This window comes from Zeus faber, assembly GCF_960531495.2.
Source record: "Zeus faber genome assembly, chromosome: 13".
In the NCBI taxonomy this organism is placed as follows: Eukaryota; Metazoa; Chordata; class Actinopteri; order Zeiformes; family Zeidae; genus Zeus; species Zeus faber.
Window position 1 is genome coordinate 2395655 of NC_137198.1, and position 15266 is coordinate 2410920.

The 15266-nt window shown below is 51.4% G+C and overlaps 1 protein-coding gene across 7 annotated transcripts in view; it reads right to left on the reverse strand.

Annotated features, from left to right (window-relative positions):
• The window catches only part of hectd1 (HECT domain containing 1), a 36326-nt gene that overhangs the window by 4070 nt on the left and 16990 nt on the right, over positions 1 to 15266 (reverse strand). Inside the window, exons 14-38 of one of the 7 annotated variants that reach the window (XM_080012969.1) lie at positions 14949 to 15171; positions 14556 to 14819; positions 14147 to 14358; positions 13912 to 14058; positions 13718 to 13812; positions 13495 to 13600; positions 12557 to 12691; positions 10877 to 11016; positions 10581 to 10793; positions 10132 to 10242; positions 9502 to 9668; positions 8916 to 9092; positions 6599 to 7450; positions 6147 to 6368; positions 5858 to 5991; positions 5357 to 5513; positions 5094 to 5164; positions 4492 to 4643; positions 4265 to 4319; positions 3514 to 3706; positions 2422 to 2504; positions 2195 to 2322; positions 1391 to 1592; positions 1164 to 1301; positions 807 to 1074 (exon numbers count right to left, since the gene is read on the reverse strand). In XM_080012969.1, the coding sequence (XP_079869095.1) occupies positions 807 to 1074; positions 1164 to 1301; positions 1391 to 1592; positions 2195 to 2322; positions 2422 to 2504; positions 3514 to 3706; positions 4265 to 4319; positions 4492 to 4643; positions 5094 to 5164; positions 5357 to 5513; positions 5858 to 5991; positions 6147 to 6368; positions 6599 to 7450; positions 8916 to 9092; positions 9502 to 9668; positions 10132 to 10242; positions 10581 to 10793; positions 10877 to 11016; positions 12557 to 12691; positions 13495 to 13600; positions 13718 to 13812; positions 13912 to 14058; positions 14147 to 14358; positions 14556 to 14819; positions 14949 to 15171 (4645 nt within the window). Of the gene's footprint in view, positions 1 to 806; positions 1075 to 1163; positions 1302 to 1390; positions 1593 to 2194; positions 2323 to 2421; positions 2505 to 3513; positions 3707 to 4264; positions 4320 to 4491; positions 4644 to 5093; positions 5165 to 5335; positions 5514 to 5857; positions 5992 to 6146; positions 6369 to 6598; positions 7451 to 8915; positions 9093 to 9501; positions 9669 to 10131; positions 10243 to 10580; positions 10794 to 10876; positions 11017 to 12556; positions 12692 to 13494; positions 13601 to 13717; positions 13813 to 13911; positions 14059 to 14146; positions 14359 to 14528; positions 14820 to 14948; positions 15172 to 15266 lie in introns of all 7 variants that reach the window. The other 6 variants (XM_080012971.1, XM_080012968.1, XM_080012970.1 and 3 more) reach the window with 6 other exon arrangements.

The following is a 15266-nucleotide window of genomic DNA, read 5'->3' on the forward strand; positions in this document are numbered from 1 at the left end:
GGTCATAAGGTCGAGGGAGAGGGAGCTGCAAACACCAAGGAGATCAGCAGGGCACCTTTTTGAGCCGGGCATGGATTCTGACGATGGTGAAGACGAAGACGACGAGAAGTGGAGTTGATCCGGTAGAATAACATATTTTGTTACTTTTGGCATAAGGTTTATTTTATAAATCATTTAAAACCAGTAGATAAGCGATGGGATTAAAAACATTTTCCCCCGTTAAAATAACCTTGTTTATTTTCATTAGAGGCCATTTCTTTCTTCTTTCTTGATAAAACTTGCAGTGGGGGTGTCAATAAATAGTAATTAAAAGGTCATGGACACCATGCTCCACCCAATAAAAGCTGGTGCAACCAACTGAGAAACTACGTCCGGAGCCCTGAAATGCGATGATATTTTAAAGCGCAGCCGTGGAAAGACCACTCAATCCTGATTGGCTGGGACCGCTGGAAAGCCTCAAACACAGCTCAGGTCGACAGTCTGATCAACTGTTGTAAATCCTTGTTTGTGACTGATGAAACCACACGTTACCATAGCAACAGAATCCGTTTGTGCTGCGTTATATTAGCGTTCCGCTGAGCCGCTAACGTGGCGTGAACACAGACACGGCCCGGAGACGCGTCTTCACTTTAACCCTGGAACCGTGTGCACGGCCAGAAGCCACCCGGCTGAGTTGGGTCGAATGCGTCTGGACACATTACTTTGTATTTAATGAAACAAACAACAATAAAACAACACCTTGCTTCAGGAACTCCTGCCATTCCTGCAAGTTCAATCATTTGGGTTGGACTGTGGGCGGGGCTTACCCTGCGTGGAGCCTCGTGATTGGTAGAGCAGCTTGCTCATGTTGGACTTGATGTCGCCCATGCAGAGCAGCTTGAAGAAGGGCGGCGACACGGGGAGGTCCACCAGGCGGCTGTCCTGGACGCACTTGGCCAGGAAGACGCCCAGGAACAGGAAGAGCTTCCTCACCCCCTCCAGCTCCTCGCTGTCCTGGGGGAAGGGGGCGGGGAAGAGCCCGGAGGAGCGCTGCACATAGAACCCTGGAGGCTTCACGCCCCCACCCAGGTCCACCTGGAGGGAGGGAAAGAAGAGACAGAAAGAGAATCAATACCATGTGGATGTCAACACACAGACAGTAAGACAGGCAGACAGACAGGTACCTGTCTGGCCTGGTCGTCAGGGAAGTCGTCGTCACACAGCCAGATCCCCAAGGTGCTCCTCTGGAACTCTGCCGCGATCAGGGCATAGAACTCCAGGGTGGGGCCGAGGCCGGTGCCCTCCTCGCCGTGGAACTCCACCTGGAGGAGTCAATACACCGTCAATACCGTGACGGATCCGCTGCGTGGAAGTGGGCCTCGCTCCGCGTGCAGCAGGTGTGGGGACCCACCTCAAGGACGGACTTCCTGTCGGCGTGGACCTGCATCACGCTCTCCGCCCACTCCATCATGGCGTCCCCGCGGGGAACCTTCACCCTCTCGTGCTTGAGCCTCCCCACCCGGAACTCCCCGGGCTCGTCCCTCCTGGTGGTGCTGGGCGGCCTCGAGCGCTCCATGGAGGCCTCGCGCCGGTTCTGAAGCCACACGATGGCTCTGGGAGGTCGAAGGTCACATCGCACACATGTTAAATCCCTTCATGTATCTACACGTCAGAACATCCACCCACACTGCTCAATTCAACCCCTCCCTCCGTCACCTCACCTCCTCCAGAGCCACGAGGGCTCCGCGCCCCACACATGGATATTTACAACACTGATCAGTTTTATTGTTTAAGTTGCTGATCGATTAACAAACTGCAATATTAATATTTGTTTGGGTGGGAGGAGCCTAAGATTATTCTATTGATCCCAGCGGGAAATCCAGGCGTCAGAGTCACAAATGTAATTATCTCAGTTATTGATTTTGTCCATTTATTTGACACTGATCAGATAAGAAACAAACAAACACATAACTGATAGTTTACTTATTCATTTTTGTACCCGTGTTAAGAGACCCATGCCTTGCCCAGGGGCGTCGGCAGGAGAGTCTGACGACGCCCATTTCATTTATCTACGATATATATTTATAATTATATATCTTATTATAAAACGTTCCACTCAGTCTGTACGTTCAACAAACTCAATATCATCTTAATTAGAGAAAAATAAAAAACTGAATTTCTCCATCTATCCATCTCTCGCTCCACCCATCGGTACCTGGAGGCTCCAAAGGCTGTGCAGGTGAAGTAGAGCTGTCTGGTCTCAAAGGGAATCAGGAAAGGACACTTAGAGGTCAACTGCTCACACCAATCTGGGAGGGCCCCGCTAGCCAGAGCCAGGGGCTCCTGGAGGGAGGAGGGTGTTAATGAGTAGAAATACAGAGTAGAACTAATACTTGAGTAGAATACTACTACTTCTTCCCTTCCACGTCGGTCAGTACAAACCTCAATCTGCTGCAGGATCTTGGTCGTCACCTTCTTACTGGTGAACTCTTCTGGAGAGGCGTTGAACTGCAGCTCGTCCACTTCTGCGCGCACACACACACACACACACACACACACACACACACACACACACACACACACACACACACACACACACACACACACACACACACACACACACACACACACACACACACACACACACACACGTTGGAAACGACTTGATTATATAGACATCAAGTGTGTACCTTGCTGCAGGGTGTGTGTGTGTGCTGCAGTGTGTGTGTGTACCTTGCTGCAGGGTGTGTGTGTGTGTGTGTGTGTACCTTGCTGCAGGGTGTGTGTGTGTGTGTACCTTGCTGCAGGGTGTGTGTGTGTGTGTGTACCTTGCTGCAGGGTGTGTGTGTGTGTGTGTGTGTGTGTGTGTACCTTGCTGCAGGGTGTGTGTGTGTGTGTGTGTGTACCTTGCTGCAGGGTGTGTGTGTGTGTGTGTACCTTGCTGCAGGGTGTGTGTGTGTGTGTGTGTGTGACTTGCTGCAGGGTTGTGTGTGTGTGTGTGTACCTTGCTGCAGGGTGTGTGTGTACCTTGCTGCAGGGTGTGTGTGTGTGTGTGTACACCTTGCTGCAGGGTGTGTGTGTGTGTGTGTGTGTACCTTGCTGCAGGGTGTGTGTGTGTGTGTGTACCTTGCTGCAGGGTGTGTGTGTGTGTGTGTGTGTGTGTGACTTGCTGCAGGGTGTGTGTGTGTGTGTGTGTGTACCTTGCTGCAGGGTGTGTGTGTGTGTGTGTGTGTGTACCTTGCTGCAGGTGTGTGTGTGTGTGTGTGTGTGTGTGTGTGTGTGTGTGTGTGTATGTGTACCTTGCTGCAGGGTGTGTGTGTGTGTGTGTGTGTGTGTGTGTGTGTATGTGTACCTTGCTGCAGGGTGTGTGTGTGTGTGTGTGTGTGTATACCTTGCTGCAGGGTGTGTGTGTGTGTGTGTGTGTGTACACCTTGCTGCAGGGTGTGTGTGTGTGTGTGTGTGTACCTTGCTGCAGGGTGTGCGTGTGTGTGTGTGTGTGTGTATGTGTGTGTGTGTGTGTGTGTGTATGTGTACCTTGCTGCAGGGTGTGTGTGTTGGCTGTAGGATCCGCTGCGATGATGTAGAGGATCCTCAGAAGCTGCAGAACGTCCTCCAGGCCGCAGGCGAACTGCACGCAGCCCGCCTTGGCCTGCAGCGCCTCCCGAAGGCCACACAGGATGTCACTGCTCTGACTGGCCCCGCCCCCTACGCCGTGCTCGCCAAAGTCCTGGAGGGGGCGGGGTGTCAAAGGTCAAGGCCGGATCCCAGAGGAGCTTAGAGCGGCTTCAACTCAGAGCTCGTTCATTTCACAAGCAGGAGAACGAACGTGGGCGTCTGCGGGAAACCCACGTTTACTCCATCTTGAGCAGTACTACACACACGCATCATAACTGCAGATCTAACTTGGTATTGAACAGAAAAAAAAAACTAAAAACGAAAAAAAAAAAAAAAAAAAAACTCTCGTCCCCAGGAAATCGCAATAATGAATGAAAACTCAAGCCATCCATCATGTTTGCGAGTTAGAAACTCGGCACCAGATTAAAGTTGTCGTCCCGAGAAGACGACGCCTACGACACCGTCACCTCCTCCTCACACACGTCACTGTGTCTTCTCGACCTGAGGGTTTTATTTGATAGGCTTATTGTTGAAACCCAAGGAAGAGTAGTATCCATTTTCTAGTGACTCGTGTTTTACAGGCTACATACAAGCTGTTTTTTTTGTTTCTTTTACGACTTGGCCGTAGTCTCGAACCGGCCGATAGAAGAGTGTTAACAGCCACATTTACCGTCTTGCTGCTCTCCTTCTCCTTGTCTCCGTCCTTCAGCTCTCTGTACATGATCCTGTTGGAGAAACACCTGCCGCTCAGTCCAAACGGAACCACAACATCGAGTTCAAGCACTTTAACAGGACTTTGAGTGAGCGCAGCAAAGCAAACGTTGAAACGGAGCGAAGCACACCCAACAGAACACACATCTAGCGGCACGTGACGTGGTTTGGTTTCTCATCCCGTACGTGTAGGTGGGCTCCCAAATGCGCCGCAGCTTGTCCGACTTGACCGCTCCGTTGCACGACAGCTGCAGCAGCCTCTGGACGTAGTAGAAGATGGTGGACTTGTAGTTGGACAGAGGAAGCTCCACCTCCCTGCTGGTGCCCAGCCCCGCCACCTGCCAATCACAGCACAGGGTTCACCACCCGGCCAATCAGAAGGCAGGGTTACGAGATCAGCTCACGGCCGCGTGATGAAAGGTTTTTCTACGTCCAGCGAAAAGAGCTGCGAAGAGAACGGCTCCAGACGTCAACACCGTCACTGTGGAGCGACGCTGAACTGATATTTAACTGCGTTCGCTCAATGAGGGCTTCAGCTCCTGTCAAATGACCAACACACACCTTTGAGCATCTCAAAAGCAGTTCTTTAAGAGATACATATTGTGCTCCAAAAGAAACAAGTAAAAAAGAAAAACATTAAAAAAGAGATCTTAGATTTAAATTCAGCATCATTCTATTCATATATATATATATATATATATATATACACACACACACACACACTGTATATTAGGCTATAACTATACATTTCGCCTACAGTCGCCTGACTTTGAAGTATTTCGGTTTACCTTCAGGATCAGAGCCAGATGGGGGGAGGGGGCACACTCCACCTCCTCCTGCACCTCCGAGCGAGGAGTTCCTACACACACAGACGCACACACAGACACTCAGTGGCACAATTTAGTAAACCCGAGTAGAAGTACTACATGTGTACCAGTAGTACTACGCTGTACTACGCAGTGGCACACAGGGATGTGTAGCTGTAGTATCTCCAGATCAGTCGTAGCAGGTGGTAGGACAGTGTGTGTACCAGTATGTGTACCGGTAGTACCAGGAGCAGGAATCTCCAGGTCAGTCGTCTGCTGGACGTTGGTTCTTCCGGGTCGGGGGTCGAAGGCCGGGACCAGAGCAGAGAACTGTCTCTTCAGGACAAAGTCGTCGTCCCAGGTTCTCCTCCTTCCTCCCTTTGTCTCGTACTCCTCCTCCTCCTGCAGCACAGAGAGGAGGTGCTGACCTCTGACCCCACACACACACACACACACACACACACACACACACACACACACACACACACACACACACACACACACACACACACACACACACACACACACACACACACACACACACACACACACACACACACACACACACACACCTTGCCGCCCTCTGACCCCGCACACTCCCCCGGACGCCCTCTGACCTTTTTCCCTAATAAAACTATATTAATACACACTATATCATCTTTCCATGGTAATATCGGGATGCTGACGTAATACAGTCACATTCCATGGTGACATAGAGGTTATAGTGTTGTTGCCATGGCGCTCACCAGAACCTCCTCGTACTCCTGGTCGTCCTGGTTGTCGTCTTCGTTCTCGTCGTCATCGTCGTCGGGCTCGGGCAGATCCTCCTCATCCTCCAGCTCAGCCAAGAGTGTGTTAGCACGACAGCTGTCCAGGAAGTCTACAGTAGGTGAGGACAAACAGGAAGTGAAGACAAACTTGCCAGTGAAGTCCCGAACAGTCCGTGCTCGACAGCCTGATTCAGAACTCTAAACATGAGAACCATTAAGAGTCAAGTCAGCGCAGAGCGGGTGTGTGAGAGTACGTGTTACTGACCGTACAGAGAAAACTCTGCTTCCTGCCCCGTGTCGCTCTCACTTGACGTCGACGTCAAGCTGGTCGTCAGGGTGTTGCTGAGCAACTGTCCGACTGACAGCCCCGTAGTTGCCGTGGCTACGTTGTTGCTGCTGGTTACTATGGAGGTTGACATGGTGACGGTGGAGGTTGTCCCGGTGGTGGTGAGATTCGGGAAGCTCTGAGCGCCCATCAAAGGAGAAGCTGCAAACAGGAAGTGGAGAAGGCGGAGCTTTTACCCAGAATGCCCTGCTCCAAAAAGCCAGAGGCAACAATTTGGAAGCAACTGTTTGCCTCCTTTCAGGTTGAGGAAAACATTTGGGCATCGCTGGTTAGTTTTGGCACGCTTTGGACAAAACTGTAAATGAGTTCATGTATATGCAATCCAAATAGTACTAGTATTGCAGTAGAAGTAGTATAGTAGTAATACTTACTGGCGGTGCTGCGGCCCAGTGTGCTGGTGTTGTTGTCGCTGCTGCTGCGGCTCAGGTTCATGTTGTTGGTTGCGTTGGTGCGCGACATGTTGGGTGCACGGCGGACGAACGACTCCATGAGGCTGGCCTCGCGGCTCGACAGGTTGGGCACGCTGGCGCTGGAGCTCATGGGCGCTCCGGCAGCGAGCAGCGAGCTGACCGACAGCCGGGCACCGACCGCCAGGCGGGCACCGGCCGCCGGACAGAGAGGCCTCTGGGAAGGCTCGTCCTTACCGGAGGACTCCGACACCGAGCTGACGTCAGGGGAGCTCACGCTCACCATCCCCATGGAAACGGCCGTCGCCGCATCCGTCGTCGAATCCTTGTTTCCTTCGTCGCCGGGAACGACCGACTCCGCGGTGAGAGTGACGGAGCCGACGTCCGGGGCCGAGGAGAGCAGGACGATGGGCTCGTGCTGCGGTCCATCGAAGGCCCCGCCCCCTGCGGCGTCGGGCCTCCTCGTCGTGCCCCCACCCAGGCTGGCGTCGGAGGATGACGCCAGACTGCACACGGAGCTGCTGCTGCCCTTCCTGCTGCACGCCGCCCCGCCCCTCTCAGGACAGTTATTCTTCACCAGGCTGCTCCAGGGCTGCTGGGAGGTGGCCGGGGGTCCCGGCGCCGCGAGGGGTCCCGGGGCGGGTGGTCCCGGCGCCGCGGGGCCGGGGCCTGAAAGGGACGAGACAGGTTTGTGTGACGGCGCTGAGGCAGCGGACTCAGGGTCGAACCCTGGAGCAAGTCTGAGGTCAAACTTCCCCTCGGCGCCCATGCGGTACGAGTTAGAGCCGCCGGCGTCCCACGTGACGTCAATCCAGCCTGCAGGGACAAGACACGGAGACGCACGGGGCGCGTCAGACACACGCCCAGAGGCAGGGACAGAGAAAGAGAAAAGCACGTCCACGCTGAACCAGGCCAGACAAGTTAAATTGTCGCACAAAATGTTTGATCATTGGGAGTCAACCCGAAGGAGTCGTCGGCATCAGAATCGAAAATATTAATTCATCAAAAAGCAAAACTTATTTTACGCAGGGGATTTTAGACCCGCTATATATATATATTCCAGAGTTGAGACTCTGCAGTAACTCCTCTTTATAGAGTCTAAAATACAATTACAATTTGGAGTTTTTCCTTTTTACCTCCAGGAACTAGCAACACCCTCTATGATCCTTTTCCAAATTAATGCATGAACGTCATTTGTGAATTATAACAATTTATCATTTTATAATTCATTGTTTTGCTTAATTGATTAAATCCTCTTTCAGGACCAACACAGACTCCCCTTGAGAGCAGAGGAAGAGGAACCCGACGTGGTCTAAAAATCTTTGCTGCTCTGGTTCAGCTGGAGACAATGAGAAACAGAAGAGCAATGTGTGAAGAAATGACAATTAAAGCAAAAGGAGAGTTTATTCCAGAAAGGCAAAGCTTCCAAGAGAAATAACTGAATAAAACTGAAATGATCATAAAAATACTTTTTTCGGACAGAAAATGAATTCTATAGAACTGCAGCGGGGTCCATTTCCACCAACCAGCGCAGCGCATCGTGGGAATGAAGCCTGAACTCAAATTAAGACTTGGCCGAGAGCAAAGCACCACAACTGCCGGGGTTGGGGGTTCTATTCCCTGCACAGGGCCTGACATCAGCTTTTAGCGGTTGCCAAGTTGGCGACATGCATCAGTGTTTGGTTGCCGAGACAAAACGATAGGATTTGATAATTGAGTGATATTGATGCTACATAATCATGACCCCGATGTAAATATTAATAAAGTGAGATCAAAAAAGAAGAAAGCTGGAACCCCTAACCCTGCAGGGTTGGGGACTCTATTCCCGCTGCGGCTCAGTGGGTGGACAGAGAAAACCAGGTAGAGAAAGCTCGACAGACAGAAAGCAAGAAGTCAGACAGACAGGCAGTGAGCAGGTCGCTGGGCCAATCGGGTTTTTGCTCAAAGACTTGTTGAAACCAATTGTCCTGGCGCCGTGAGCGTAACGCTGCGGGGCCACGGTGCAGAGCTGCGGCTCGGCCCAGGGTCGGACGCCGTCAAACATCTAAACATTTCTGACTGAGATGAGACTTCCCTCACCTCAGCTTGGTCACAACCACTGATCACCGTCTGTCTAGAGCTGGACGACAGAGTCACACACACTGATACAGGACTGCAGCGGGTTAGCAGCTTTACATTCCTACAAAACGGAGATCTGAAGCCAACACGGGGCTGTGATGCGGCTCCGTTCTCAACATCGGGACATTATGGAATGCGCGGTCGCTGGGGCGGTGGTCCTTACCGTTGTGCGCATCCCCGGTGACCGCGCCCTCCCCCGCCGGGTTCCCGTCCTGGTCGCGCCACTTCCAGTCGATGCCCCGCACCACCCTCGCCCCCGGGACGATGTACTTCATCACCTGCGAGCGGAACAAGCGGCGCTGCCGACGGAGGTTTGCCTCCGCCTCCTTCACCGCCTTCCCTAGGGAGGAGGAGGTGGAGGAGGAAGGGTTACACTCACCATGATCACCAGAGAACTAAACTTAATACTTTCAAACAAATGTTGATGCAATTAAACTCCTTTTTGAACAAATCCTCTCTTCAGCATGAGGTTCAGTGGCAGCTTTAGGGAATTAGAAAGGTTGACACTGAAGCAGAAGAACGTGACTAATTTTGACAAAATGATATATGAATAAATAAAACCGGACAAAATGTAAACCTTAAACTTAAGACCTTGTGAATTCTAATATGGGACAATTTCATGACTTATAAGGCCTAATAATTGTAAAACTGAATTTAAGACATTAAGACTTTCTAAGGACTTGCAGACTCTCTCGGTTACATTTAACACCCAATGATCATCGCACTCACTCACTCACACACACACTCACCCAGCTGGTCCTCACACACTCCGCTGACGGTTCCGTAAACCTCCAGGCCGGACAGCGACAGGTAGTGTGTCTGGCCGCTGGCGTTCTTTCCCATCTGCTTGATCCGAATGTGTCTCCAGCCCTGCTTCTCTTCTCTGGAGGGGTCCAGAGGCCACGTGGCCGTGGACCTGCACACATACACATTATATGCTGATGTGTCCCTGAGCCAGAGACTTAACCCCCGAAGTGCTCCCCGGCCGCTGCTATATGGCAGCCTACTGCTCCTAGGTACGTCAGTTACTAGGATGGGTAAAATGCAGTTGCAAATTTCCCCGTTGTGGGACTAATAAAGGTTTGTTGTAAAAAAAACAAAAAACAGTACACGCACTCAGGCTTATTTAAGTGAAATGCTGCAAGCTGCTCCAGCTCTAGACTGTTGTCGTTTACATGAAATGCAATACAAGCCCCTGGGCACAGGTGGCAGCACTGTGCAAGCAGAACAGCGACTGCTAATCTGTGGGACACTAAATTAATCACTTGGATCAATAGGAGGTATTGATGACGCTCTATGGATCAATAAGGTGAGTACCAACGCAACCACAAGGTAGGCATCAACAATAAGGTCGTGATGAGGTTGGAGTGTGCTGGTACCCCGGTTCGTTCAGGCTGCAGTCGTCCACGTGGGTGTAGAGCGTTGTCCAACTCTGTCCATCTTTAGACACCTGGAAGACCCAGTTCCTCAGGGCAGAGCGACCGTAACCCCTGCAGGGACATTGAGAAATCCTTAATAACATCTCAGGTGTTGGCTTATATGCTAGAGTGTCTCAGGGCGTGTATCGGGACGCGTTTGGTTTGTTTGCTGAGGTGCCTCAGGATGTGCCTGAGGGCGTTTAAGGGTGTGTCCCGAGGCATGTTGGGTTTGTTACCTGGTGTGTCTAGGGGCGTGTCTCAGGGTGTCTTGGAGAGCGTTTGGTTTGTTACCTGGGGTGTCTCAGGATTTCTCTGGGCATTTTGCGTTTGTTACCCGGGGTGTCTCAGGGTGTCCTGGGGCATGTTGCGCTCGCTACCTGACGTGTCTCGGGGCGTGTTGGGTTCGTTACCTGGCGTGTCTCAACGTGTATGCGGAGGGAATGACCCAGAGGCCGAGGTCGACGGCGAACCAGGCGTTCTTGTCGTCGTTGGTGTGGCAGTTGAGGGCGGAGCTGTCACGGCTCAGGATGTCCTCCAGCCGCCCGTACGGCAGGTTGCGCCCCTCCGATGAGGTCACCACCACCAGGCCGTAGGCCGCGGGGTTCACCCACTCGTACGCCGTCCTGCAGGGGGCAGCGTTCAGAGTTGCAGTTAACCCCGACACTTTCTGGACACGAGTCACACTTTCTTCTGGAGTTTCTCTCACTTGGCGTTGGTCCCGACCCAGTACACGATGCCGTTCTCGTCAAAGTCGTGTTGGTGTCTGAAGGTGAAGCTCTGACCTTCTCTGAGCTTCCTGACGAAGACGAAGGAGGAACGCTCAAAGTCGTACCACTGCTTGGCAACCTGGCGACGCGGAGAGAGGGGACAACTCAACAACTTTTATCACGTTGTCATATTGCGACATGCAATACTGGATCAAAATGATATTGAATTGTTCTGCAGATATGCGTTGTGAATAGCGGCGTCACGATTCTCCAAATCCGCGATTCAATTTGACTTTCGATTTTACGGTCACGATTCGATTTAAAACGCGTGTATTTGTTTTTTCAGCACTGACAGCCATGCCACTGTTAGACTACCCAGTCTTGATTTGTAACTTTTATTTGAATAATAATAATTATAAATAACAACAAAAATATAAGAATATTTCAACAACACATCACACCCGAACAACGAGACTTCAGAATAATAAACAGTTTCTAATGACACAACTTTGAAGTTACTCAGCAGAATAAGCGCAGAAAAACAGACACTATTTTTTTTTTCCACGCTGGTGGTAAAAGGCAAATTACCACCTGTGTCTCGTCTTCTCCACGTTCTAAAACGGGATGGGCTCGGTCGTCAAACTGACATCCGCTGGTTTCATGAAACCAACCAAACCCAAGTCAGTTCGGAGGCGGGCGAGCCGCGGTCGACTCCGGACGGGCCCGCACCCCCCCAGTGCACACGGCGTTGGTTCACCAGCGGATCTTAACCGCCCCAATATAGACCACGCCGGACGATATCGCCCACAAAAATACGACGAGGACCGCGAAAAACTGCCTGAGATTGCGAAATCGAACGCTCATTTTGATCGACTATTGATTCTGAGTGGTGACACCCCGAGGTACGACGTATTAATAATATGCGTGACCCACCGCAGATTTCAGGTACTTTTGGGACCGTTTCACTTTTTTGATATGTCATTTGAAACTGGAGAATCAGCGCTTCCAAACAAGGTGTTACTTGTGCAAATCAAGCAAATACTTTTAAAGCTGTGACTTGTTAATGAGGAGGGCGTGGCAAACTGTGATTCTGAGATCATCACCTCCAAAGTTTTGGAAGTGACGTCAGCAATCACTTCTTCCTTGGTATACGTTGGTATATGCCCCCTCCACAATAATGTCTGTGTGTGTGTGTGTAAATGTAGTAATATTTTAAGTTTGAACTCTATCAAAAGGGTTTCACATTGTGACATCACATGGAATATGGAGGAATGATCTTCACCTGGACGCTCGCTTTCAAGGAAACCATCGATCTGCATTGTTCAGCGCTGTTCAGCGTCTCGGTAAGTGAACTGTGTTTCCCCATGTCATCTAACGGGAATATTTAACTCCACGGTTTAACACTTATCTACTATTTATAAATTAAACTGGGTTTAGAAAATATGTTGGGGTAAAAAAACAACAACAAAAAACAAAGGAACACGAATCTGGAAATTCCCCCCCCCCCCCCCCCCCCTTTTTTTGGCTGCTCCTGGCAACTTCAGAAATGCGCGAGCGGGTTCTGCTGCCATAGGTCACAGATTAGGATTATGATAATCAGTCGAAATTTGGAAACCTTTATGAAATGTAAATTCTGACAAAGACTCTAGAACACATCTGGCATGTCTGTCGGCGTGTACCATCTTCAGCAGGTACTGCTCCAGTGACTCCACCGTCGCCAGCGGCTCCATCTTCAACATGCGTCCGGTCCGGTCGATCAGAGCCGTTTCACCGGGAGCCCGTTCCAGACGGAACCGCAGCCTGCGGGTCAAGATCTAACACACACACACACACACGCACACACACACACACACACACACACACAATAAACAAACTACTGGTTTATAACAGTGAACACCATGAAGTCCAGATCTACTTCCTGTTGATGGCTGCTCACATACACACACATTCATACATGTTGCCATCGCAACAGCGTTACGCTCACGGCGCCAGGACAATTGGTTTCAATAGGTACAAGCTCAGAAGCCTGACCCGAGGCCCTGTCCGCACGAGAACAGCGTTTCAGGGTTGCCACTGGATACAAAGCTTTTGGAAAAACGCCTTCCAGGGTAGGGCGGAGTTTCTTCTAAACTCTGTTTTCCGTGTGCTGGTGTGGAGGAAGCAGCGTGGAGCTTGTTGAAAGCTTGGTGCTTGGAGCTTGTTGTGTTGTTCTTGACATCTATTCAGTGAACGAATATCATCAACACACTCAACACGCTCCAATATTCTTCTGTGGTGTTTGACGTCATGTTTTATGACATCATCACCCCCTTATGTGAGCTTTTCCAAGTTTATTTTTGTGTTTTTGTGTGGACCGAGATTTGTTTATAAACAACGTTTTCAGAAATATCCATATCAGTGTGGACGAAGACTGATATTGCAGCGGGGGAAGTAAGATCCAAAATCCTGAAATCCAGCTTGAAATATTTAAGTTAAAGGAATTACTACAGCTGCTGTGGAGAAAAATATCAGATTGTCTCGGCAGCTACTCAAGATTCCAGTACTGTGTCGCAAAAACCACAAGTGGTATTGTGCAATGGCAAACATATAAATACAGGCCAAACATTAAAGCTCCCACCTGCAGGTTGTAGGTGGAGCCGGGCGTGTCGTACAGGTGCAGAGGGAGGCGCTCGATTGACTCCAGCACCGCAATCAGCTTCCGGATTAAGGCCACAGCTGGTCGGCTGCCACACACACACACACACAGACACAGACAGACACACACACTTCAGTAACAACACATTGATCTGGTCTTGTAGTGCAGTGGGGTTTTGTGCCTTGCTCAAGGGCAGAGTGCTCACCTGTCGTTGTCTTCGTTCTCACTGAACGCTGCTTTGAAGACGTTTATTCTCTCCATCAGAGGCTTACAGTCCTGTTTACTGTCTGAGTCCACACTCTGAGAGAGACAAGGGAGGGTGAGACAGTGAGTCGGTGAGATAGTGATACAGACAGGCACACAGACAGAAAGACAGGCGGTCTGACAGACATGTCTTACTTGGTTGAGCACAGTGAACAGCGCCTGCACCAGGCCGCTGCTGCACATCTCGTACGGTGAGATGGTGTTTTCGTCTTTCAGGACGACGATCAGGTTCTCCAGAGCAGTCTTCATCACGTCCCTCCACGTGCACTCTGCCTCCACACACTACGCACAACACACAAACCACTCACATCATGACAAATTGCTTGGTTGGAGCAACTACAGCAATAAGTATGTGTGTCTGTGCACGGACCAGAGTGTGTGTGTGCAGCTCCCAGGCAGCCTCCAGCTGGGTGGAGATGTTCCTCAGGGTGACCAGCGCCCCCCGGGGGGCGCTCTCCACCGCCCTGAAGTGCTCGTCGTATAGCTCCCGGGAGAGACTCTTCACCTTCTGCTTTGTTTTCTCCAGCTTGGACTTGAGCTTCCTGCCACGCTTCCCTGTCCACCCTGTCACAAACTCTGAACCTGGAACACAGTCAGACAAACAGGCGGCATCAGTCAGATAGTCCGACAGACAGTATCAGGCAGACAGGTAGCAGACAGTATCAGAAAGACAGGTAGGCAAGGACGTAGCAGACAGTATCAGACAGACAGGTATGCGAGGAGGTAGCAGACAGTATCAGACAGACAGGTACCCGGGGCGGTACCAGACAGACAGGTACCCAGGGAGGTCTCTGCGGTGAAGGAGTGCTTGGTCCCCCTGTTGGACTCGAAGATGAAGCCGGGCAGCTCCTCCCGCAGTACGGTGGCCTGCTGGCCGTCTGAGTTGTGGATGCAGATCTCCCCGTCCTTCAGGCAGCTGAGGCTCCAGTTCCCCACCGTCAGCCGGCTGGGACCCACGCTGGAGAGCACCGGCTGGCTGGCCGTCGATGGCTTCACCTGGCTGCGAGCCCTCTGCAGCTTCTCCAGGAACTCACTGCGAGACTCTGGACAGACACAGACAGTTCACTGACTGCAGGCTGACTAGTTACAGACGGTAACCAGTTCACAGACTGCAGGCAGACTAGTTACCGACAGTAACCAGTTCACAGACTGCAGGCTGACTAGTTACTGACCGGAGCTGTCGGAGCCCCCCTCTGGACTCCCGCTGGAGTACATGGTGGCCAGCTTCCCGTCCAGGATGAAGCGGAACCAGCCGTTGGACCCGTTGGAGAGCTCCAGAGCGGCGGCGTCGGACCAGATGTAGAGGCAGTCCCTCCCCCGGATGATGGACCAGTCCCTCCAGTGGAACGGCTTCCCCTGCAGGAGCTCTCTGGCGTCCTCCTGCACCTCCTCCTCCTGGGGAAGGACACACCAGGAGGTCACACCACCACACACAGTCCTCTCTCTCTCCTCCGGCAGTCATACTTGGAGAGAGAGCATGGTTGTGAAGA